Source organism: Alternaria ventricosa (genome assembly GCF_023758065.1).
Source record: "Alternaria ventricosa strain BMP 2768 chromosome Unknown scaffold_13, whole genome shotgun sequence".
Classification (NCBI taxonomy): Eukaryota; Fungi; Ascomycota; class Dothideomycetes; order Pleosporales; family Pleosporaceae; genus Alternaria; species Alternaria ventricosa.
The window spans coordinates 660555-684805 of record NW_026055693.1 but is presented as its reverse complement, the minus strand read 5'-3'; the positions used below and the strand labels follow the sequence as shown (position 1 = coordinate 684805).

General features: G+C 54.9%; 10 protein-coding genes across 10 annotated transcripts; 4 read left to right on the top strand and 6 right to left on the bottom strand.

Moving 5' to 3' along the window:
- Nucleotides 1-479: 479 nt before the first annotated feature.
- Nucleotides 480-2613, bottom strand: J4E93_007457 (uncharacterized protein; the record flags this gene model as incomplete). Its single annotated transcript, XM_049345364.1, has 2 exons — nucleotides 480-2075; nucleotides 2224-2613. 2 exons carry the CDS (start codon nucleotides 2611-2613, stop codon nucleotides 480-482), a joined length of 1986 nt encoding a protein of 661 aa, XP_049197594.1.
- Nucleotides 2614-3554: 941 nt separating this feature from the next.
- On the top strand, nucleotides 3555-5918 carry J4E93_007456 (uncharacterized protein; the record flags this gene model as incomplete). Its single annotated transcript, XM_049345363.1, has 5 exons — nucleotides 3555-3597; nucleotides 3660-3689; nucleotides 3746-3895; nucleotides 4127-4783; nucleotides 4834-5918. The coding sequence occupies 5 exons, from the start codon at nucleotides 3555-3557 to the stop codon at nucleotides 5916-5918; spliced, it is 1965 nt and encodes a 654-aa protein (XP_049197593.1).
- Nucleotides 5919-6364: 446 nt separating this feature from the next.
- Nucleotides 6365-8607, bottom strand: J4E93_007455 (uncharacterized protein; the record flags this gene model as incomplete). Its single annotated transcript, XM_049345362.1, has 7 exons — nucleotides 6365-6389; nucleotides 6453-6528; nucleotides 6582-7185; nucleotides 7236-7804; nucleotides 7858-8171; nucleotides 8252-8333; nucleotides 8475-8607. 7 exons carry the CDS (start codon nucleotides 8605-8607, stop codon nucleotides 6365-6367), a joined length of 1803 nt encoding a protein of 600 aa, XP_049197592.1.
- Nucleotides 8608-10531: 1924 nt separating this feature from the next.
- J4E93_007454 (uncharacterized protein) lies at nucleotides 10532-12818 on the top strand (the record flags this gene model as incomplete). The annotated part of the gene is made up of 3 exons (XM_049345361.1): nucleotides 10532-10687; nucleotides 10744-11732; nucleotides 11798-12818. 3 exons carry the CDS (start codon nucleotides 10532-10534, stop codon nucleotides 12816-12818), a joined length of 2166 nt encoding a protein of 721 aa, XP_049197591.1.
- Nucleotides 12819-13245: 427 nt separating this feature from the next.
- On the bottom strand, nucleotides 13246-14031 carry J4E93_007453 (uncharacterized protein; the record flags this gene model as incomplete). The annotated part of the gene is made up of 1 exon (XM_049345360.1): nucleotides 13246-14031. One exon carries the CDS (start codon nucleotides 14029-14031, stop codon nucleotides 13246-13248), a length of 786 nt encoding a protein of 261 aa, XP_049197590.1.
- Nucleotides 14032-14462: 431 nt separating this feature from the next.
- Nucleotides 14463-15884, bottom strand: J4E93_007452 (uncharacterized protein; the record flags this gene model as incomplete). The annotated part of the gene is made up of 3 exons (XM_049345359.1): nucleotides 14463-15604; nucleotides 15655-15765; nucleotides 15863-15884. 3 exons carry the CDS (start codon nucleotides 15882-15884, stop codon nucleotides 14463-14465), a joined length of 1275 nt encoding a protein of 424 aa, XP_049197589.1.
- Nucleotides 15885-16874: 990 nt separating this feature from the next.
- On the bottom strand, nucleotides 16875-18521 carry J4E93_007451 (uncharacterized protein; the record flags this gene model as incomplete). Its single annotated transcript, XM_049345358.1, has 1 exon — nucleotides 16875-18521. One exon carries the CDS (start codon nucleotides 18519-18521, stop codon nucleotides 16875-16877), a length of 1647 nt encoding a protein of 548 aa, XP_049197588.1.
- Nucleotides 18522-19289: 768 nt separating this feature from the next.
- ROC1A (RING-box protein 1A) lies at nucleotides 19290-19739 on the top strand (the record flags this gene model as incomplete). The annotated part of the gene is made up of 3 exons (XM_049345357.1): nucleotides 19290-19388; nucleotides 19444-19593; nucleotides 19641-19739. The coding sequence occupies 3 exons, from the start codon at nucleotides 19290-19292 to the stop codon at nucleotides 19737-19739; spliced, it is 348 nt and encodes a 115-aa protein (XP_049197587.1).
- Nucleotides 19740-19948: 209 nt separating this feature from the next.
- J4E93_007449 (uncharacterized protein) lies at nucleotides 19949-20359 on the bottom strand (the record flags this gene model as incomplete). Its single annotated transcript, XM_049345356.1, has 3 exons — nucleotides 19949-20146; nucleotides 20196-20255; nucleotides 20309-20359. 3 exons carry the CDS (start codon nucleotides 20357-20359, stop codon nucleotides 19949-19951), a joined length of 309 nt encoding a protein of 102 aa, XP_049197586.1.
- Nucleotides 20360-21477: 1118 nt separating this feature from the next.
- J4E93_007448 (uncharacterized protein) lies at nucleotides 21478-23442 on the top strand (the record flags this gene model as incomplete). Its single annotated transcript, XM_049345355.1, has 1 exon — nucleotides 21478-23442. One exon carries the CDS (start codon nucleotides 21478-21480, stop codon nucleotides 23440-23442), a length of 1965 nt encoding a protein of 654 aa, XP_049197585.1.
- Between the last annotated feature and the right edge of the window lie 809 nt (nucleotides 23443-24251).

Here is a 24251-nt window from a genome sequence, read left to right as displayed (position 1 = left end):
TATTGAGGGGTAAAGTAGTAAAACACAGAATCGCATTGATGTTGTCAAGGGCGAGAGTCGTCAACGTTGTTCATTTAACCACAATGACTACGCGCGGGTTTGACTAGTAAAATGTAAATTTACCCAAAAGAGTGCGCCTAATGAATTTTCCCTCTGGCCAACCCATGTATACTTTCCAAAACTCCGCGTGCGCGCTCACAGACTAAGGTATGCTCGCTCGCTCAAACCCCATAAAACGCCATGGCTTCGCCGCGTGATGCATCGCAGTCCAAACAGTACTCTGTAACGCTAGAGTCAAGCCGTGAGGCTTTCCGTATAGTGTAGCGCATATTGAATCGTTCAAATCATTCATTTCCAATCCTCTCTTCGTTTCTATCGTCTTGTGGACCTGATGTGCCCTCAATGGAAGAATGCTGTCGGCTAAGAGACCGCTCCAAATCGCGTCTGAGACGCGTTATAGACTGTTCATCGGAGTCGTTCTAAGACATCCGCCTCCTTCTGAAAGGCTCTTCCTCTTCCTCTTCCTCCTTCTCTTCGTTCACTTGCAGCGTTAACCACGCAGCAATCAGAGCGCAGATACCGCCAAAGCGCAGCACCCAGGCTACACTCGTGTCACCTGCCGTGCCCCTAGGCTTTTGTAGGAGCTTGAACATGATGGCACTGACAAGTGTTGCGATGACCTGCGGCGCTGCAATGGCGACGTTGTGAATACCCAACACAACACCAGCAGAATCGGCGCCAGAACCGTCATCCTCTCCCTCGGCGATGAGCTGAGATTCGCGGTCGCGAGGCTTGATGATACCGCGACGGATGGCGTCTCTCTTGGAGATCTCAGAGGAGATGATGGCGAACGGGGCCCAGTTGGTCACACACCAAGGAATACCGATGGCGCCGACAAGAACTGTAGCTCCCAACGTACTACGAACAAAGAAGGTGAGGACCATGAGGACGGCAAAGAGAATGTGTGAGATGAACCAGGATCGACGAAGAGTGAGCGATTTGACTTGCAACGTTTCCAACGATTTGGCGATCTTCTCCATAGTTGTGTTTGGGTTTTCCCTGCGTGCCGGACCTAGAGCAAAGTAGCCAGAGCCACCCATGGAATGTGGGGTTGTCGGTGTCATAGGCGTTGCCGGGGTTATTGGACGGTCGGGTTCTGGGGCTTGGAACGTCGGAGGGATGACGAACGGCAGGATGACAGAGGAGAAGAAGGTGGTGATAGCGAATACCAAAAGCGCTCTGGTGCCAATCCTGGTACCGCTCTCTAAGATCTCGTCAATCTTGCCATCTGGCAGGTGGGGGTTCTCCTCAAAGTAGGGGTCGGCATAGATTTCGCCAACATAGGTAGTGATGTAGAAGAGAAATGGGAACCATCCAATCCAAGCAAAGAACTGCACCATGCAGACCTTCTTGATCTGGGGCGGGAGTTTCTTGACTGAGCGCGCGAGGCCCCTGAAGAAGGCCATGACACCTTCCTGCTGCTCGGCCGGTGCAGTGTCAAATTGGGGATCGCGTTCCGCGCAGGTTGAGCAACTGATGCCAACGGTGAGGGCCATGACAAACGAGGCGATAGCGCAGAGGACCTTGAACTGTGTGCCACCGAGCCATGGAAGGTAATCTGGGAGATTGATGTAACCAGCTAGGTAACCCAAGATGTTGCCAATACCAGCCGAGCGCATCAGCCATGCATTGGCCGACTCCTGCTGATGGGTAGGGGCCACGTCGACGATGTATGCTCGCACACCGGCTTGGATGACGTTAATAGCGAAATCGAGCACGTAGACGAACAAGACGGCGAAGAGCATGATGCACGTCTTGACCCCAGACGACTCTGGGTCAGCGCCGAAGAGGCCTAGGAAACCTCCGATGATTTCCCTTGCCCAGGCGAGAACCATGAGGGACACAATGGTCGCAGCAGCACCGCCGATAATGAAGGGTCTCCGCTTTCCCCAGCGCAGACGGCAGTTGTCACTCTTGAGACCGACATACGGCTGGACAAGTACTCCGGAGAGAGGGCCGGCAATCCACACGAGAGCAAGCATCGACTTGCTCAGACCGAGCGATAGTAAGTATGGCTGCGTACAGTTAGCATAGTTCGCGGTCGAGGTGGGCTGCGGTGGTCCGACGGGTCATGCATGCATGGCTCACACGACCTCAGTGCCGGATCTGCATGCAGGGTCCATGTCGTCCTCATGGAGTTTTGCAGCGAGAAAAAGCACTTACCGATCCGTTGGAAGTCTCTACGGACCATCCTATTTGCAGGCCGAGGCCTCCAAAGGTGAGCAAGAACAAGAACCAACTGCTCTTTGTCTCCTCGACCTGTTGTTCGCCCATCCAGTCATCGTCGTCGTCGTCGGGCGACAGGCTCTCCTTAAGGAGCGGGTCGATTTCGGAGGACATTCTTTGGGGAATGATGGTGGGCGAGTTCTCGTGGATGAATTCGACGTGGGTGTGACCTTCAGTGTCTGGTCGTCCACCCATGAGCGAGTCGCGGCCAAAGGAGACGAGTTTGGGTCGTGGCTTGGGGCGGGCGGAAGTGTCGATTCTGGAGGGAGGAGAGGCACGAGGTGAAGACGAGCGCGAGTCGCCGCCGTTGGGCCGTGAGGACGACATGATGGGGCAGGTGGCAGTCGCAACCTGATCTGGGGAGAGTGCGTGGAGTGGCCTGCGCGGGCGACGTGGTCGGCCCTGGTGGCTTACGGCTCGCTGTCAGGGTCGGCGAGATTGTGATTGGCAGCAGCGAGGTGGGTAAGTACGAGGATGCGAGGATGCGCGGTGGAGAGATGTGGTGAGAGGCAGACTATCAACAAAAGGCGAGTGGCGCGGTGGGACTCAGGCCATGCTCCAAAGCGTATCGAGCGTGAAAGAGGCGCTAGTGGGACCGCTGGGGCTGCGGCGGCGATCGATCTCGAATCTCGACCAAAGTTCACAATCGGCGCTGCTCAAAGAGACGGCGGAGGGGGGCAGCAGACAGGTCTATAACGGGCGGGGAGCCACGATGTAGTAAGAGGCGGTGTAGGTCATGTGGGTGCCAGCCGTGTGCGGTAGGCTTGGTGAAGGGTCTAGCAGGTCTTGCAGGTGATTCTGGGTAGATGTCATGCAGGCGTGCTAGCCAGTGTGCGTGCCATGACGTCGCCCCATGAGCGGTTCTGAGACCCTCGTCGATGGCGCTAGGCCCAAAGCCGGCTGGCGCTCGCTGGAACGGCAGCCGAGACATGGAGACACCTGGACGCTGTGCGAAGGCAGCGACGCGTCTGCAAGAGCCTCACCAGGTCGCCATATCGCCATATCGCCAGCCTCGCATCGCTATCCCACGCTGCCAGACCTGCATCCAGCGCACCTCGCCCTGCCCGGACACGCCCAGCGCCGCTCCGGCCTCCACTCCTTGCGCAACGTTGCCCTAGGCCCCGTCCCATCCAGGCAGCCCCAGGACCAGCATCCAACGCCCAGCGGCCACCTGTAACCTCGACATATACGCCCACAACCCCCGCGCAATCCTCCTGCGATACCGCACACGCTCGCGCTGTTGATGACCGCCCGGCCTTGAGTCCACCATGGCGTCCATAATGGGCTGGTGGGCAGTCGGCCAGCTACTCAGTATGCGCCCTCGACTCCTCTAATCTGACACGCCCGGCATACATACTGACTGTTGACGGCAGAGCGCGATGCATCCGACGCAGACCCGGACGGTCAGTTCCCCGCTCCACACACACACGGCGATCCCATCTCTAATGCGCGCCAACAGACGAGCCAGAGGCTGGCCAGAAGGAGATATTCACATCGTGGGCCCTGTCCATCCTGATTATGCTCCTCATAATAGCCCTCTTCACGAGCTACATACTCCACACGCGGAAGATCCAGGCCGTCCATGAGACAGTCCTGTCCATTTTTGCAGGTACGTCGTTCCCACACCACCCTCCGCGGCTGCTTGGGCCCTTCCGCAAGCTTGGCGTCCGTTGAGACAAGCTCGGCGTAGTGTGCATGGGCAAGGCCACAAATTCCGATCACTTGCAGCCCGAAGCCCATCACCCGACTAATTGTGGGGTAACCTGCAATATCCACCTGCGATGTCGCCTAGTCCATCTCGTAATCCAATCGCGCTATGATGCTCGCTAACGCCCTTCAGGCATGGTCGTTGGCCTGCTGCTGCGCCTGACAGCAGTCGCTTCCGTCCGAGATGTCGTCAGTTTCGACTACCAGATGTTCTTCAACTTGCTCCTGCCTCCCATCATCCTCTCGGCTGGCTATGAACTCCATCAAGGCAATTTCTTCCGACACATTGGAACCATTCTCACATTTGCCTTTGCTGGCTCTTTCATATCCGCCCTAGTCCTTGGCATCATCCTGTTCCTGTGGACCAGAATTCCTCTCGATGGCTTCAAGATTAACTTCGTCGAGGCCATGTCTGTTGGCGCTACCCTCTCGGCCACTGATCCCGTTACTATTCTTGCCATCTTCGATACGTACAAGGTAGAGCCCAAGCTATACACCATCATCTTTGGCGAGTCTATTCTCAACGATGCCATCGCCATCGTCGTCTTCGAGACTGCACAAAAGTACAAGGACGGTGCTGAGTCTCTGGGCTTCATGAGCCTTTTTGAAGCCGTAGGCATTTTCCTTGGCGTCTTCTTCGGAAGTCTGTTCATAGGTGTCATGGTCGGCATCGGCGTGTCTCTGATGCTCAAGTTCACCTATGTTAGGCGCTTCCCCAAGACTGAGAGTTGTCTCATCATACTCACCGCATACTTGACATACTTTCTGTCCAATGCCATCCACATGTCTGGTAAGTCTTCACCGTCTTCCTTCTCTGGCCGTCTGCTAATCATCCTGTAGGTATCGTCTCTTTGCTCTTTTGCGGTATCTGCATGAAGCATTACGCTTACCACAACATGTCAAGACGGACCCAGTTAACCACCAAGTTTGTCTTCCAGGTCACCTCCCAGATTTCGGAGAACTTCATCTTCATCTACCTAGGCTTGTCCCTCTTCACTGATGACAAGCTCGATTACAAGCCCCTCTTCATATTGATTACCGTATTCGGCATTTGCGCCGCTCGCTGGTGCGCAGTGTTTCCTCTTTCAAGGCTCATCAACTCTGTCACAAGATATCGCCAGCGCCGTCGCGGCGACGAAGTTGTGGAAGAGATTCCTTATCCTCACCAGGTCATGATCTACTGGGCAGGCCTGCGTGGTGCTGTAGGTGTTGCGCTTGCTGCAGGTCTCACAGGTAACAACGGCGACACACTGCGAGCCACAGTTCTTGTCGTAGTCGTTCTGACTGTCATCATCTTCGGCGGTACCACTGCACGCATGCTAGAGATTTTGGGCATCCGCACTGGTGTAGTCGAAGAGATTGACAGCGATGATGAGTTCGACATTGAGGTCGTTAATGGCGGTACCTACACACGCAAACAGGGTCAAGCTTATGGCAACACCCCACGTCCCGGCCAAAATGGCTTCTCACTCAACAATGTCAACGGACCCGACGCTACCTACTCTAGCGGATCAGTTAGTCGAAGTAGTCCACCCACACGACCAAACGGCGCTATGCGACGCAACTCGAGCCATCCACGTGCTAGAGACGGCGCAGACCAAAGTCTCCTCAGCCCAGCTGATAGCGGCTCTGCTGATGAAGACGACATCGACCTTGACCTTCCTCCCAGCGCACGCCGCTCGCCGAATCGCGGCCCGTCGCCATTAATGGGCGACCCATCCCCGTACCCGACATCAGGCATAAGGCCGGTCGGCTCTGCGGCCGAGGGCTCGAGTAGGGTTGCGACTGCCACAGGTGCAGTGAAGCAGCTCTTCAACGAGATCAGCCACGATCCTGCAAACGCCTTCAAGCAGATCGATGACGGCTTCCTCAAACCACATCTGCTCCTAGACCAGGGCAAAGGTCCAGGGCCCGGTAATGTTTGATTGTATGAGTAGACGGATGGGAAACAAGCATTCGCGGCGTTTGAGTCATCTTTGGGATTAGGAGCTAGCGACTTTGATCGCCTGGCGCATAGCGTAGCATGACTTGTTGAGTCATGATGGAGCGCTGTCACCGCTACTTTGGTACTCAGAGTCGAACCGTATTTCATGTAGACTGAAATTATAACACACATCACAATGCATGGAGAGAGCGAGTTCGAAATCGAATGCCAACGATATTCACTATAGTAAAGGAAGATTGGGAATCAAAAATACCTCATAACGTCCTGATTTCTCCAAACCGAACACGAGAATAATAAAACAACACAATTGTCTCCAGAGCCCTTTGCCGATTTTACCCACCACCCACTTGCCTTCTCTATGGATCAATGATGAAATCAAGTGAATGGCGTTATGTGTTCATCCCCGATCAAGAGACCACGACCTTCCTAAGGTCCAGGATACCTGTCAAACCTAATTTGCAAGTCAGTATTTTGAGCTTTTGGATAGGGAAATGTGAGTGGACAAGTGACTTACCTCCAGATACGCGCACGCATATCGCCACTACCGGTAGCAAAGACGCCTCCCGTGGGGCTGGGAGCTACAGAAATAACTGGAAAAGGCAACGTTAGTAACACGAAAGACGTGAAGATATATCAAGCTTACCGGAGTTCTTATGTCCCTGCAACATGAGCTGCGCGACACCAGTGTGAGGGTCCCAGAACTGGACACCGCGGTCCTTGGAACCACTCAGTACCCAGTCACCGTGTGGGGTAAGGGCAACGCTGAGCACAAAGTCCTTGTGGCCTTCGAAAGTGCGGATGCACTTGCCGGTTGGTTGGTGGCCGCCTGGGACAAAGCGGTTGTTGGTGGACAGCTCCCACATCTTGATTGTCTTGTCGAGACTGCCACTGACGAGCCTGTTGCCCGAAGGAGCAAAAGCCACACTGTAGACACTATCCTTGTGACCATGCTCGCCTTCGAGACGGACGACAAGCTGGCCGGTCTGAATATCCCACACGCGGACGCTCTTGTCGAGGGATCCGGCGGCAACGTAGAGGTTGTCTGGGGAGATGGCCACGGTGGTGACACCATCCTCGATGGAGAAGTTGGACACCTGCATGTTGGACTCGAGGTCCCAGAGTCGGACACTGCGATCGCCACTGCCGGATGCAATGATCTTGCCGTTCCTGGCAAAGTCCAAGGAGTAAATGTCCTGCTCGTGTCCAGTGAACTGGTGCTTGATGGTGCGGGTAGCAATGTCCCAGACCTGGCTCAATGTTAGTCACGATTGATAGAGCGAATCAGGATCAAACTTACCCTAATGACCTTGTCCTCGGCACCGGTTGCAAGGTACTGGCCGCTGGGACTGAAGCAGACGCTTCGGATGTACAAATCGCCGTCCTCGGGCAGGCTTCCATCCTGGAGATGCGCGACAGGGTTTCCGGTCTCGACATCGAAAATCTGGGCTGAACGGTTGCAACCTGTCGCAACCCACCTTCCGTCCAAGCTGAAGCGTACGCAGCAGACCACACTTTGATGCGGTAGGTTGTGAATCAAGTCAACATCAAGCACACGTCTTGAGCGAGGGTTGAAGACAGCGAACCAATCGCTGCCCTCCTTCTTCAGGTTCTCTGGCAACTGCTCAATGTCTAGATCAGCCAAGACGTTGCTCTGGCTGAGAGGGATGTGGTTGGGCGCCATCAACGCACTCGGCTGCTGATGGTGGGGAGGAGGAGTCGGTCGCGGGACTTGAGGCGATCCGGGGTAGGGTGCAGGGTTGTTCTGCTGAGGAGTGGCGGGATTGGGTGGGCCGTTGGGGGGACCGCGGGCAGGACCTGGACGCTTAGCACCAGGTGAGGCAGTGGGCTGTGGAGGCTGACCATAACCTGCGATGTGTTAGCCAAGACGAGGGCGGAAGCATGGAGTCTTTGACGCTTACCATTGACAGATGGACCCTGCTGGTAGCCACCAAAGTGCTGTGGCGGACCAGGAGCAGGGTTCAGTCCTGGGGGGCCTTGGGGTCCTCCCAGCTGTGGCGGCATGCCATGGCCCTGGGGCGGCTCCTGTGGAGGAGGCGCCAGACCCGGACCACCTTGGGCAGCACTGCCTGCCATTATGCCGCCAAACAGGTTACTAGGCCCGTGGCCGATCTGAGGCGGCTGAGGCTGCGAGGGGCCATGGTGCTGCGAGTTCTGGCTGGGGCCGCCGCGAGCCTCGAGTTCGCGCTCCAGCTGGGCGATGCGCTCCTCGTATCTAGCACGGGGGTCAGCATCCAGAGTGCAGCCTGAGGGAAGCTGGCGGGCGTGTTGTGTGGGCGACGTGCGGGTGCTTACTTTGCTTTCATCTGGTTGTGTGATTGCTCGAGCGAGTAGACCTTGCCGCGGATCAACTCAATCTCTTGGATATGACGCGTGACTGCAAAGACTAGTTAGCAGCTGTGAGCTCCATGCGACAAAAGACAGTCGAGGCCATGCGCAGAAAGTTTGCTCGCCCGGTCCTTGGATACCGCACGGCAACTGCTTCCCTTCGCGGCTGGGCAGCATGTGCAAGACTCACTTTGGCCTTCGGCATCGACACTGCGCTGGGATTCGGCTTCGAACTCGGTCTTGATGTTGTCGAGCAGCTCGTTGAGGCGCTGGGCTGGGCCCGTCTGGGGAGGCATGACCGCCCGGGGAGGGTAGTGGTTCATGCTGGCGGCGGGGTCGCGCGTCCGGGAGAGGGTGCGAGGATGGGCTGGCCGTCTGCTTCGCGTCGTGCGCTATTGAGACGCGAGCAACAGGGCGCGGTATGCGACAACGTCGGGTGGGAGCCTGGCGGTCGCAAGGCTGTGAGCGCACAGCTGGCACGAGCTATCTGGGCTGGTACACGTCTACGGGGCCGGCCCTCTGGTGGGCACGACGGGTGTCGGATGGATAAACGGTGGATGGGGGCAGATAGGGATGCAAACGGGTGAGATGGTGTCGTGGCTGTGAGATCGCTGAGGTTTGAGCGCAAGATGGGTGGGTCGCCGTGGTTGGTGCTTTTGCTTGGCTTGCACGGAGGAAGAGGCGTTTCAAATCCGGCAGGCGGGAAACATGGCCATCTGGGGCGCTTGCGCCGACATAGCACCAGTTCCGCTACGACTCTCTGTTCCCAAGACGTCGACATCGGCATGTGCATCCATGATACTATCTTTTCCACCCCTAAACTTGCATGTGTCCGCCCAAGACTCTCGACAGCATCCCTTCTCCCATCTGCGTCGCTCGTTCCGCTCCACCCCATCCAGCCGGACCCTTGTGCTTGCTCGCGCTAGTGCTGCCGTTCCCGTCGCGCTACACTGCATTGAGCCAAGCCGCATACCGCACGTGTTTGTCCTCTTTCGGCCGCGATCGCTTTTCTTTCCCACCTTACATCAGCACTCACATTCGTAGACTCAGGCGGCCTTGTCTCTACAATGACTTGCCACCCCCACGATGCTTTCTTCTTTGTTCAGCGATAGCGGGACCATCAGGCCTGGTCCAGCCTAGCGGCTGCGCTTGAGTAAGCCCTGGAGTGAACTACGCGGAAAAAGTGTTGCATGCGCATGCGGGCTAGCGATCGTGGTATGGGCATCACGATGTGTTTCAGCCAGTTATGCGTCTATTCCATTGCAAGTGTCCTCGGAAGATCGACTTTGCATAGATGGTTCGGTGTTTTTGTGGCTTCCAGAGTCATGCAACTTATTAGAGCCCGAGACTAGTTTTCGTCTTCAATGTTGCATTACTCCTTCTGCCCGCAGCACCACTGTTTTCACACTGAACAACCTTGTCCCCCATCTTTGGCTTGCAAGCAACGCTGGTTTCACAGACAATCACGATGGTTACACGACTACACGACGCGTTTGGCGGCTGAACTACACCAATGGCACGGGGCCACTCGCCCACCCCCGCGCTGCCGGTGGTACCATGTCTGATTCGCCCCAGACAGCCACAGAAAACTCGTTCATGTCAAACGACGCACTCATCCACTGCATCGAGAACAACACGGCAGATCCAGCATCACGGTCCTCCTCGTCGTTGTGGCCATTGTGTCATGGCTACCCGACGAGACCGTAGCTGCTAGCCCTTCCATTCGTAGTTACGACGCGTGGGAAGTCCCTAGCGCTGTCGCGTAAGCCATCTCGTGCGGAATGCTCACCTCACCAGATCTCGTCCCGCAACCAGGACTATCGTCGTATCACGCCATTCTCCCGTGTATTTCCCGTCGCCTGCTGGCTGCCACGGCTAACACGCCTTGTGATCCTCCGCCTTCCCAGTCACCGCTTCCAACGGCCAACGCCATGCGTTCCTTCAATGCGCGCCTGTCACTCACTGGCCGCCATCAATCGCCACTTCTACCCGCTGTGATGTTCATGATGCGTCTAGCATGCATGCAATCGCCATGAATGCTTCAATGGCTGTGGCAATCACCGCCTACCGCCTTGTGAAGCCCCCATACTCGCCATAAAAGCTGCCTGCCTGCTTCTTTCCAATGCAAAACATCATTCCTCCTCATCATACATTACTATTGATTGCTATTTGCTATCAATTAACTAATCACTACCTCAACTATCATCTACCGTTCTATTCAGACGCCCTCCGACACTAGTGTTCATCATGTCACTACAGGGTGATGAGATTGCCGAGCAGCGGCCCACTTACCGACGTCTACCGACTGCCGAGCGACGTCAGATCAGCATCAGGGCGTTCAAGTCCTCGGATTCACTCTATAAACTTAAGGAACAGAAGGGTACTCTTGAGGCTGCTGTCGAGGTCAGTGCTACCATTCTTTTATTGCAATCCATCTAATTAACATGTGGACGTGGCAGCCCCTTTACGCAGGCCTTGCTGTCGCTCAGTCCAACGATGGCGACTTTCGCTACTGCATTGCGTTGCATGATGGAACCTACACCATTAACTGCGAGAGCAAATCTCTGGAGCTGTCCGGAGACGCAGGCGGAGGCAACTCATCGAACGAATCATCGCGAGTTGGATCAGGTGTCTCCACACCCATGTCTGTAGGAGATGTTTCCGAAGCTCTATCAAAAGCCTTCATCGGATTTCTCAACGACTACCGAGAGGCAAACCTTTCCAAGCCCATGGGTGCTACTCTGACTACGCAACTGGCTACTTTGAGTCCACACCTGGCCGTACGCCTATGGACTGAACTAGACATCATACCATTCATCTTCCCAGCCGACGCCAAAGACAAGGAAGAGCCATCGATACCCCTGGATCAAGAAGCCGAACGCATGGCGAGAAAGACGGTAAAGCAATTCAACGTCAAGGGTGAGTTACCCGTTCAGATGGGTCATCGTCGTCAGGTTTTGGTCGATCTCGACAGCCGCGTGCACATCGCCGAGCGCGAAAGCTACGATTCTACTGTCAGGATGGACACTACAGGAGCTGCAACGATGCATTACGCCAACTCACTCAAGAAGAGAAGGACCAAGATTGCCTTCTTCAACAGCACAGCACAAGGCGGAGGTGTCGCTCTCATGAGGCATGCTCTGATGAGATATCTGGCTCTTCTCGGTGTCGACTGCAAATGGTACGTTCCATACGGAAAGACCAACATCTTCAGGATCACCAAAGACAACCATAATATTCTTCAGGGTGTCGCCACAGCAGGCGAGCGTTTGACCGAGGAAAAAATGGCCGATCTTGATGACTGGGTCATCGAAGAGGCTGACAAGTGTCGTTGGGTCGAGCACGGCGGCCCGCTCTCATCTCGCGAGAAGGGTGGTGCCGATGTGATTATTGTCGATGATCCTCAGATGCCGAGCCTTGTCAAGATTGCGAAGGAGCGAGACTCCAGGTATGTACTCCCAAAATGCTTACTACCTCATCTAAGATGCTTTTTATACTAACTCTATTCTCTAGTCGCCCAGTCATTTTTCGCAGCCACATCCAGGTCCGAGCTGACCTAGCTGACGAAGCAGGTACCGCTACATCCGAGGTATGGAACTGGATCTGGAACCACGTCAAAGATTGTGATGTCTTCGTCAGCCATCCCGTGCGAGCATTCGTGCCCGAGGTTGTGACTCCAGAGAAAGTGGGCTACCTGCCTGCCACTACTGATTGGCTAGATGGCCTGAACAAGCACATGCACCCCTGGGACGAGCAGTACTACATCCACGAGCTGAAGGTCCAGTGCTTTTCAGCTGGTATGCGTCAGCTCGCACATCCGGATCGCAAATACATTGTTCAAATCGCTCGCTTCGACCCAGCGAAGGGTATACCAGATGTACTCGCATCATACGCACTCTTGCGCAAGGTTTACATGAAAGACACGCCCCTTGTAGACATCCCCCAGCTTGTCATAGCTGGCCATGGTGCCGTCGACGATCCAGATGCTACACGGATCTTCAAGGAAACCGAGACCGCTCTCAACGGGGAGTTCAACGAGTTCAAGGACGACGTCATCATCATGCGTATCGGACCATCCGACCAGATGCTCAACGCACTCATGTCCTGCGCTCATGTCGCCCTCCAGCTCTCCACCCGCGAAGGCTTCGAGGTCAAGGTCAGCGAAGCGCTTCACAAGGGCACGCCTATCATCGCTACTCTCGCTGGCGGTATCCCTCTGCAGGTCCAGGATGGAAAGTCCGGCTTCTTGGTCAAGCCTGGTGATCACGACGCTGTTGCCAAGCACTTGTTTGATCTCTTCACCGATTCGGAACTTCACTCCACTATGTCGGAGTATGCGAGCAAGCATGTTAGTGATGAGGTTAGCACAGTGGGCAATGCGCTGGCTTGGCTTTACCTGGCCGATGAGTTATCTAAGGGGGAGCATGTCGCACCTGACGGCCGATGGATCAACGATATGGCGAGGGAGAAGGCGGGTATTCCGTATCAGAAGGACGAGGATATCTTGGTCCGCGATGTGAGCTTGACGAACTGAGTGTGGATGTCTTGGAGATGCACTATAGATGGGTGATGAGCATGAGAGACATGTTATGTAATACCCTCGTCAGAAGCTACGATGATCTGTCCGAATTCACGGTTGACAGTGCCAGATTAATTTCATAAGTAAACAAGCACTGCAAAGAGCGACATATAGCGATGTGTTCTTTGGTCAGAGTAAGACACTGCCTTCAGTATTGCTTTCGTCTGTGAAATCCCAAACCATATTGCATATTATCTGTGTGCTAACTTTTGAAATGACCTCTGCTTTCTTAATTCGACTTTCGAATCTTTCATATGCTTGCTTTTGTTCTCTCTCGTCGGAGTCTCAATCCAAAGTCTCCTCCGTGCTAAGGTATTAGACCTGCATCCATGACGAGCTTTCCTATCATCTCCCTCGATTCTTGACCCTTGTACGCACCGAATCAGAGTTCTTCCAACATCTGCACGTGCTGTTCCCAATCGTCCCTAGACAGATCGTGAACCACGTAATTCCAGTGATTCGATGGTTTTCCGGCGACGATCCTCCAGTTGTCTAAGCGGAAACCTTTATCTTGTTGTGGGCTGACTATAGCATCGATACGAAGATCGACGCCGGAACGTAAATTCTTGAACTGTCTACTAGAACGAATACCGAAGCCCTGACAGAGACCCTGAACAAAATTTGAGATGCATTCCCGGTCCCATCCCATGAAACGATAATCCAATTCGGATGTCGCAACGGTGACTTCGACATCAGCAGAAACAGTGTCGGCTGGGCGTAAACGAGCGATTTCCACAAGATACGAGCTGCAGGTGTAAACGAATTGCCACATGGAGTCGGAAGATCTGGCGCCGGCGAGCGCTGCTTCAGGTGAAGTGGTGAGGCAGTCGTGCAAGTTATCCTGGATCCAATTGCCAGCTGCCCAGTCCATACGAAAACGCACTGGCTCCTTCACCATTTTCTGGAGTTTCTGAGCAATGATAGGTGAGGCTTCTTGATTGACGAGGCGACAGGTTGCCAGGATTGACATCGGCAATACGCGTCGGTACAGGCCAAGTTTACCATTGCCGTTCGAAAAGTCATCATCTCGTTTCATGCGGACGCGGGGGGGCTCGCACTTCTTCGTGGGGTTGTAAATCTCTTTCCTTGTCGCTACATCGATGGCTTTGTAGACCATGCAGCGCAACTCAGCCGGGAGATCGAGGAAGCGGAATGGTCGAGCTGACATGGTGATCGGACGCGAAAGGCTGAAGTGTTGAAGTTGTTGAAAGTGGAGGTAGGTGGAAAATGAGGATTGTGAGTGAGGTCAGATTAATGTTAGAAGAAGAGAGGAGGAGAGAGAGATTAGGTCGTAATAAAGATTTAAGTATTGGAGCTACTAACGCGTACGATGAGTGACGTATAGGGACGGGACTCAAAGTGAGAGACGATAACGGAAGGTGCGCCACGTGCTGGAAGCTCAGCTGCAGAGTCACGAATGTATGGTGCCAAGTGAGGGTATAAGTGCTGGGCATCAATATTACCTGCCTAACAACTAGCCAATGTATGCATCCAAGACGCATTCACACCTGTCCGTCCTTCTTCCAGTGCGCAAAGCAAAAGCTACAAACTTTTCATATCGAAACAACGACATACAGCCCACTGACATCCACGCAGAACCTAGATATCAGCAACGAAATGAAACCCACCCCACCTATCGCGAAACAGCATACCACCGGGCCTCCCATCCCTACCCTGACTAATCCGCTTCTCCAGCGTCCAATCACCCTCTTTACTAGGATCCCACAGCTCAATAGGACCAACCTCCCTATCTTCAGCATCAACACCATCGACCGCATGGCTACGCTGTTGCTGGTACCGAACATACTCGCTGAAGCGACTTAACACCAGATCGCCACTGCTGTCACGGACAGGAAGGGCCTGATTGGGATCGGGTGTGAAGCGCGCTGCGAGAGGAGACTCAATGGAGCAAGTACGAGGAGTGCCATGACCAGAGGGGAAACCGAGACGTGCTTCGATGGAACTAGCCTGGCTGCGCGGTGTCGAGGCTGTCGCTGTACTGGTGCTGCCGCGGTTGCTGGAGGGGAGGACCATACGTGTACCGCTTTCGCGCATGAAGGCTAGAGTCTCCTCATCGAGACTGTCAGGGCGAGGAGGACGAGGAGGTGGCGGACCGGGGCGCTTTTGAAAGGGTACTGTGACGTGGTCCTCTGGGATGGGTGGACTGCAGATTTGGGCCATGAGCTGAGGACGGGATATGGAGACGCTGCGATTTTGAGTCTTGACGAGAGATGCGCGCGATCCGCGTGCTGTTGACAACGATGGGAGGACAGGACGGCGTGCTTTGGGGAGAGGGACTGTAGTAGGTATCTGTGGAACAGGCGGAGGCGTTGGTGACTTCGTGGAGTCGTTGTCCTTGCTGCCGCCGAAGAGACGAGAGCCTAGGAAACGAGTCAACATTGAGTCGATATGTGCATGGATAGTGGAAAACATGCCTTTTTCTCTAAGTAATGCGAAGTTAGGGCGCGACTTTGATCTAAGCGGCTCTCCACCACGAGCGTGTTTGTGCTCTGGAGTGGCGGAGAGGCTACGTGAAGCTGGCGGAAGTGCCGGTGAGCTTGTTTGATACTCTAACTCTTCCAAATCCTCGTATTCGGGTAGGTTCTCGAAGCTATCGCCGTGCTGTCCTAGGGTGACACGCGTAGCGACTGGGGAGAGTGGCGTGGATGAGTTGGAATTGGAAGGCAGAGTAGGCAGTGGCTTGTTGAGCTTGTCGATCTTGCGTCCAAAGAATCGCGATGCTGCACATGTTTTTAGTGTGTTTCCGCCTACATGCGAAGCAGTGACTTACGCTTTTTCCGCATATCCACGTCCTGAATCCCGGCGTCAAAGTCGATGTCCGAACTGTCGGCGATAGCGGTCTTCTCATCACGACTTGGGCTATCTCTGAAGAAGTGTGACGCTATTTGTCTGTTAACGCTAAGGCTTTTGCGGTTGTGGAGCGAGAGCGAAATCCATCCCGGGCTCAACGCTGCCTATGGGAGAGAATAAGACCCTACCTTTGCTCCGAAGACTCTTCATCCTGACCAGTTGCGGCAGTTGGCAGTTGTGACAATTCGATTTTGTGTTAGTACGTAAGGTCGGGCAATCGTTGCAAAGGTCGCGTGATTGCCTGCAAAGAAGAATTAAAGCGATCGAGCGGGGGTGTGATTGGTGGTGCGTAAACAGGCGGGAGAAGACAACAGGAAAATGAACCTGCGCCCACTGGAAGTGCTCACTCAGGGTAGATCGCGACAAGTGCCAAGCAGCACTGGCACGTGCCGCTAGTGACATGGGATGGTGAAAGTGAGAGTTCACTCCCGTGATGAGCCGAAGGCAGGGAGAACCCTCGCTCGCCCAACAGTTAGTATGCCACCCCATGCTCTTGTCTGGGTCATATACTTCTCTTGCAGACAAAACAGATGACGTGGGAAATCAAAGTCAAGCGAAGAAACAACATAGGGAAGCAGCTCACCATCACGAAGTCGTGCCCAACGGAAACCTTCTTTGGACATGAAAACCTCGTGCCTCCCGAGGGAGACACTGAAGCCGAGCATCATGCCCTTATATTTTTTTCTTGATTTTTACTTGTGGTTTGTGGTGATGTAGTGATAGTCGAGTTGAGTCGTGCCTGGATCCAGATCATGGACAGCAGAGAATTGTCGGAGGAAGCTCACTTCTCATAGCCAGTCAAGACATTCCCTAAGGTGCCTATGCACCAAAACATGAAACATGGTGCAAGAAAACGCCCGATTTCCAGCTCTTCAAATCCCATGCCCATGCATCCATTCATGAACAATGACAAAAGAAACGCTTGCGCTGGACCAAAGAACCTGAGACGACATGCCCGGCAATGCTCACTACTTCCACGAAAAAGATGGCCACCAGCCATTGATAACGCCATAAACTCCAAATGAAGTGACAATACAATCATGAACCATAAACATGGAACAAATAGAAAATCCATATAAACAAGCGAATGTAGTGAGCCCAAACCATGCCCAAACATAGCAGGTCTCGTAGAAACAACGACTACCTGACGCTGGACTCGCCAGCCGGGCTGAGATTGAGCAAGCGTTTGAGATCCTGCTCCAGGGACAACGTATTGGAAGGGGTGGCGGTTTTCATGGGTGAGGCACCAGCAGTGGCAGCGGGGGCTGAGGTCTTGCGTTGTTTGGCAGCGACTGATGAAGGTACAAAGGACATCATGCTGGTAGGGGCCTTCGGAGCAGATGCTGGTGGAGCATTGGCCGCCGTATTTCCAGTCCCACCCATATTGCCTCGTTTCTGGTAAGTGTCGGGGCGAGGCTGTTGTGGCTGGTGTGGCTGCCGGCCAGGCGTCTTCCTGCTGTTGTTTGGACTTTGTTGGTAGGGCTGTACATGGGGTGCTGATGGACGGGGCCCGTTGGCAAAGCCTGAGTTACCGTTGCCTGGCTGATCTCGGGAAAAGGCGTTGGGGTCCATCATCTGAGTGGGAGGAACAGAAGGAAAGCTCTGGAAGTTGCCCGGTCCGATCATAGGAGACTCAGCCGAGATCTCGGTACGAAGACCAGAGTTGCGTTTCTTTGCGGAATCGCCCTTTGCGGCTTTGAACAAGGGAGAAAGATTACGGTTGCCATAGAAAAATTCGGAGTCTTGGTTCGGCGGTGGTGCCTGCGGTGTGGTGGGTCCAGAGGAATTTTGAGGAGGTCGACCGTCATGGAAAGGTGATGGTGTGTGACCTATCATGAAACCTTGTGGACCCTGCGCATCCGGTCGAGGCGGTGTTGCCGAGGGCTTCTTCTGCGACATTGAGAGACGATTCAGTAGGTCGTTCATAACATCATTGCCGTTGCCCTGCTGTTGCATATCCTTGAGCTGTGGAATCTTGGTGGGATCTGTAACGGAGCGATGCGAGGCGGGCGAGGCTGCTGGTGGGGGAGACATGTGTGCGTGCTTGCTTTCCCCATCAAGCTCTATGGGAAAGACGCCATTCATCGAGTGTGACGAATCATGCTTCAAATGCTGTGGCCTGGAAGTGTCCATTGGGTTGAAAGGTCCGTGGGAGGCTGGGCGTCCATGGTTGCCCTTGGCTCTCTCAGCTGCATCCGCCTTGAAAAGCAGGTCCAATGGAGATTGTTCATTACGAGGAGGAACGGCCACCGGGGCGCGGGAAGGAGAAGCAGAAGGACTTGGAGAAGCAGAATCAGAACTATCTTCGGGCGGAGGTGTTGGTGGACCAGCACGTGTCTTGGCCGGCACAGAACGAGAAAGAAACTTGGGTATAGGCAGAGCAGAAGGAGCCGGAGAAGCATGGAAGGTCGGACCGGCATAGGCGGCCTGGATCTTAGCCGGCGTAGCAGACGGATTGATCGGAACAGGCTCTGACTCAGGAGGAGAGAAGACGCGGTCGATGGAGGGATGGGACTGGTTGGGCTTCCTCATGTTGCGCGGTCCAGAGGGCATGTGCGCGTCTTCACCTGAGTGGGACGCGCCTTCCGCGTGGGCGAGCTCAGCAGGCATCTTACTCGGGGACGCTCCTGCCGCATTGTGTTGGTTCTGGTTGTAGCCATTGTGCGCGCGGTTGCCTCGTGGTTTGCGTTGCGACTGCCGGCCAGCGTTGGTATGCGCTGCTTGAGCTGGGCTCTGCGGCTTGCCCCGGGGAGCGCGTGGAGAGGCCGTCGTCTGTACTGTCGACATATGAAGCGTTGTCTGTGGAGTTGTTGTATTGTGATGGGGGGTGGGTTATCTGGTAGGGCGCAGGCGGACGCTCTTGGTTCGTGATGAGGTAGTGGGTTGGATGCGCGATGACGCGGTCTGTGTCTTTGTCTGTGTCTGATAAGGTGGGAATGTGCAAGGGTTAGATGTTGAAGTGATCATATCCAGATTCGCGGGGTATAGATAGGCACGCGCCGTTGGGTGAGATAGGGCGAAGAGTGAGGGTGTTGTGAGCAGAGTCGGTCGCATCGACGGTGAACGGCGCGGAGGTGGCTGTGATCCAACGAGGCTGATCTCGGCAAGGCGCACTGACGGTTGCGGCGGCGTAGGGCTGAGAGGTCGGGTTGGGTATGATGGAAGCGGGAGGCTGTCGGGCGCCCGTCTTTGAATCGCGAGGAGCGGTGGCATTATGGCGTTTGCTCGTCCGGAGGGTATTTGGACGCTTAGCGAAAGAATGTGCATTCCCTTTCACCTGGCACATCGTCCCAAGGTTGGTACACAGGGCCTGGCCTTGGCATTCGGGAGCTCGTAGCTGGAGCCTGACGCCTGCACACTGCGCCTTCACCTACAAACACAGTGGCAGCGCTTCAGCAAAACTTCGCCACCGCCATATAATCCCGCGAGCTGCACGTTGTTCCCTTTCAACTGCAACCGCCCGTACACCGCCTACCACCGCGCTACGTCAACCCCAGCAGCTTCCACTCCAACCAACTCCCCGCGCACCCCACCACCCCGATACATCACATAATCATGGCGGATGTCGACATGGCAGACGCGCCCCCGGCGAAGACCAAGACCGGCAAGGCCAGTGCTGCAGAGGGCGACAAGAAACGTTTCGAGGTCAAGAAGGTCGGCATCACACGACAGAGGGCAGGACATAGAGATTGAAGCTAACATGACGCAGTGGAACGCCGTTGCTCTCTGGGCTTGGGATATCGTCGTCGACAACTGCGCCATTTGCCGTAACCACATCATGGACCTCTGCATCGAGTGCCAGGCCAACCAAGCCTCCGCCACCAGCGAAGAATGCACAGTCGCCTGGGGCATCTGCAACGTACGCTCTAGCATGACACTGCACTGACCCGTACTGACACATGACAGCACGCCTTCCACTTCCACTGCATTTCACGATGGCTCAAGACCAGACAAGTCTGCCCGTTAGACAACCGAGACTGGGAGTTCCAAAAGTACGGCCGATAGACGCTCGCACAGCCGTGGAGAGATTGGTTTCAGCAGGGACAAACATGGGTCTAGGTTTCATTAGGACGTCCGGCGTTAGTAGGGCCTTCACAAAAGGGCTATGATAGCATGAAGAAGTAGCAGCGTAGGCGGTCATCATCGTCGAATCAGATTCCATTACGATCGTGAAGTGTCCTGACCAAGCGACTCCCTTTCGTGTCCCAGCGCGACTATCCGACTTTCTGCCCGTCTACGTCGATGTTGTACTGTGATGTCGCGTTGTGCGGCGGGAGCCAGTCCTCGGGGTTCTTGTTGTAAAATGGCCACGGGGGTACGACAACGAGGAATGTGAGCGCGGAGCCGGCGAGGCCAATGTAGAGTGCCATTCGAATGTCTTGCTGCAGGAAGCCAACGATGAATGCGATGATCTATGTTGTCAGCTTGTTGAAGTGTATCAGGCGGGTGAGGAACACATACGCCAGCTGCACCAAGCAGGACAGTGCTCAGCATCTCTGCAAGCCGCTGGCCCTCAAAGTCCTGGTCCTGTTAGCACATGCGTCAAGTCAGGTAGCGGCGTCGCTGTCGCATACAATCTGGCCCTCGACCGCGTCGCGCACCTGCTCCAGAAGCTGGTCGGCCATGGTGATGGGGTATGCTGGATGTCCGAGTCGTGATCGTTGTATTTGAAGGCTAGGTTGGTGAAGATCGGGAACGGATGTCACTTGGAACTCTACTGAACGTCTAACGGGCCTAACTGTCTCGGAGAGGTGGCATTACCACGAGCCGGGACATGTAGAAGACAGGGGTCCGCAGCCGCACTAGCCTTCACTAACGGCGCCTCTTGATTTACGCCCAACATTGACGCAACAACAGCATTTGGTACCTGGTTCGCCATGCCAGGTGCAACAAGAACCTTGGCCGGTTAGGCCGCGGAATGTGCGGCACCACTTTCACTCGCTCTCTCCACAGCGGCCGAGTTCTCGATCAGTCACATGCATGACCGTTTGTCGTTCTCTGAGCGCGCCTGCCCAATCAGAGCGGGCCAGTAGGTTCCGTCGCTGCACAAGCTTTTTCCTTGACCCATCGCTCAATCGCGGTATTTGAGTCCCGCACCGTCCCTTCAACAACACTCCCACCGTCCCCTGGACTTCCACCCACCGCACTTCCCATCGACTTTCAACCGCCTCACGATACCAACTGCCAGCAGTCGCGATCGCGCACCCTCCACCTATCCGGCTCTTATCTCCGTGGACCGCCATCCACCACCGCGACTGATCGCTCAAGGGGTCTTTGTTTTTGCAACCGTCCCCTTACACCGCACCTTCTGACGCTACGGCGTCCATATACATACAAACCACCAAGTTGGCGGGACTCTACCTCGACAAGCTTTCCTTCATCCGCCCCTTGCTCGGCACAAAGGCCTGGGTATACGGAGGCGACCACAAGCCACCATAACTTGCCCTAACAGCAAACACATTCATTCGCTACTGCATCACCGTCTCTACATTTCTTCCTATTCCCACAGGGTGTGGAAGTCTGGCTACCGGACTCTGTCTCCCATCGGCTTAGTGTAGGGGACCACCCTACGCGAAGCCATCGTCAAGTTGAGCGCGCCCTAGAGGTGAGCGCTCACAAGCGACTCGCCCGCTTCTGTGGTTCTTGCGCTGCAAGAAGTCGCTGAATCCACCAACAACCTGGCTTAACCAAAGCATACGACATCTGATTCGGAGTCCTACTCATCGCCGCCTGAGTCGCCAATATGACTGACACTCCGAGATCCGAGAACCAGACGAGGTTCAGCACCCCGGTGTCTGACCTCGACGACCACCGCCACCAGCCCGTATCGCTCCCACGAGCCGATGCCACTTCGCCCCCTAGGTCGCGCCGACCAACGTTCGCAAGCGTTCAAGGCCAAGACCGACCCAACATACTCCTCCAAGTCAACGAGGCTCTCGAGGCAGACATCACTCGGCGCGATTTCGAAAGCGCCGTCGTAGACGATGACCAACACTTGGCTCCCGATGCCTACATCCGCCGCGGTTCTCTGGCGCACAGCCCACAGGCCCGTCGAGAGACATTCCGGCGCCCGCGCGACCCGGCAGTCGAGCGCCTGACTAGGAGCAGGGCTTCGTCGACCACTTCGCGCTCCGTCTCCCCTCCCAACTCTGTCGACGCATTCGCCGGCCCTAGGCGCCGCGACCGTGCCAACACCCTCCAGAGCCATGCTGGTTCCGAGCTCGAGCTGGGATTGAACAGGACGCTTTCTCGCGGTACTGCACGCCGTCCGACAATCAGCGACGAGCGTCCTGATGAGCTGCACAACGTTGAAGTTGCATCTGCGCACAGCTCTGCCGAGGAGGATGTGTGCTTCCCTGTGGCCGAGGATACTGGCAAGACTACTAGGTTCGACTATGAAGAGTTGGAGGAGTTTGTCGCAGAGGCTCAAGAGAAGACGCCCATCGGACAGCCTCTGCGCCACAAGGCGAGCACCGCTTCCAACCTTTCCACAAAGCCTAAGGTCTTCTCCGATCTCCGCCCCAAGTCCAGCCAGTCAGGAACACCCAAGACAGACAGCGACGCTTTAAGTCTTAAGAATGCGGACCCTGCGATCCAAGAGAAGCTCGCCGAGGAAGGTCTGTCACACGTATTCGCGGAGAAGCCGGCGCCAGAAGTGAAGCTCAACCGCTGGACGTTCTTCTCGTCTGAGTTGGACGACACGATCCATGCTGCCGAACTGGGCGGCCTGCTTATGCCCGGCGAACGCTTCCGCGATCTGTTTGACACCCCATCAGACGGCGGCGTTTGGTGGCTCGACATGGTCAACCCTACAGAAGAGGAAGTCTTCGCCATCTCCAAGGCTTTCGGCGTGCACCCTCTTACCCGTGAGGATATCTGCGTCCAGGAGCCGCGCGAAAAGGTGGAGCTGTTCCATCAATACTACTTCGTCTCTTTCCGTTCCTTCTTCCAAGCCGATAAGGAATCGGAGGAATACTTGGAGCCTGTCAACTTCTATGCTGTCGTATTCAAGGAGGGCATCCTAACTTTCACTTTCTGCGAGAGCCCACACACGTTTTCTGTGCGCAAGCGTATCAGCCGTCTTCGCGACTACATCAACCTCAACGCTGACTGGATCTGCTACGCCCTCATTGACGACATTGTCGACAGCTTTGCACCTGTCATTCGGGGCATCGAAGATGAGGCAGATGCGATTGAGGATCAGGTCTTCACTGCGCGCATTGAAGATTCTCGCGCCATTCTTCGATCGATCGGCGACTGCCGCAAGCGCGTCATGCAGCTTCTGCGTCTCTTGGGCGGCAAGGCAGATGTCATCAAGGGCTTCGCCAAGCGTTGCAACGAGTCGTACAGCGTTGCTCCTCGGGGTGACGTGGGCATGTACCTCAGCGATATCCAGGATCACGTCGTCACTATGATGTCCAACTTGGCTCATTTCGAGAAGATGCTCAGCCGCGCACACTCCAACTACCTTGCGCAAATCTCGGTTGATCAAGTCATTCAAGGCAACGACAGCAACGCTACGCTTCAGAAGGTCACGGTCATCGCTACGATTCTCGTTCCGCTGAACTTGATTTGTGGTCTGTTTGGTATGAACGTCAAGGTTCCTGGTCAGGATGGCAGCCTCGGATGGTTCTTTGGCATTATTGGTGTTATTGTCCTTTTCGTTGCTGTCTGCTTGGGAGTTGCTAAGAGGATGCGTTACATTTGATTGAATTCGTTGGTTGGTAATTCTCTGTTTTGTCAGTTGGACACTGTCTGTCTTCGTTTCTCCTATGTTTAGTATCGTGGTTTCATTCAGTACATGTATTAACGCCAGCGCTGGTGTACCGGAGGTTGTCATAATTCGGGTCACGTCATACACGATCATGTCGGCATTAGATATACTCTAGATTAGAAAAGTATTGTTCTCGTCGCAAAGCTCTCTATTGCCAGCACATCGCCTGAGTATGAAATCGGATACATATGTGATGATCTCACAGATCGACAATTACGTGTGGCTTTCGGTAGAAGGTAGTAAGAAGCAACCCAGACAAGCCAAAAAAGAAGGCGCGCATACCCTGTACAATGAGGCATGAAGCTAGGGATTGGCGTACGCGAATAGACAAAGCAAAAGAATGCTTTACAGTATTGTTTCAGGTGTCGATAGTGCCCATGATGACATCACATGAAACGGCATGCATTGGTAGCGCGTGTTTATACTACCTTGCTCATACGCTCACATGACATCCAGAGACGCGATGATACCTAGATGGAAGGGTAGATAAGCCGCAACTTTGTGCTATCACGCGAGCAGCCAACCTTGGGACGCATCCAAGGTGACATTCCGTACCGTTCCTATTCGTTCCGAGGTCGGAAGGAACACTGCCAAACCCAGAATGCGCGGCATACAAGGCGCCGAACAGCAACTGTGCCGACGATGAAAGAAACGTGGTGACGGTGAGCCCCTGCAGTCATGAGGACCAAGTAAGGAAGGTTCCACTCGTTGTCCGCGAGTTCGGAAGCGGTGACTTAGGCTCC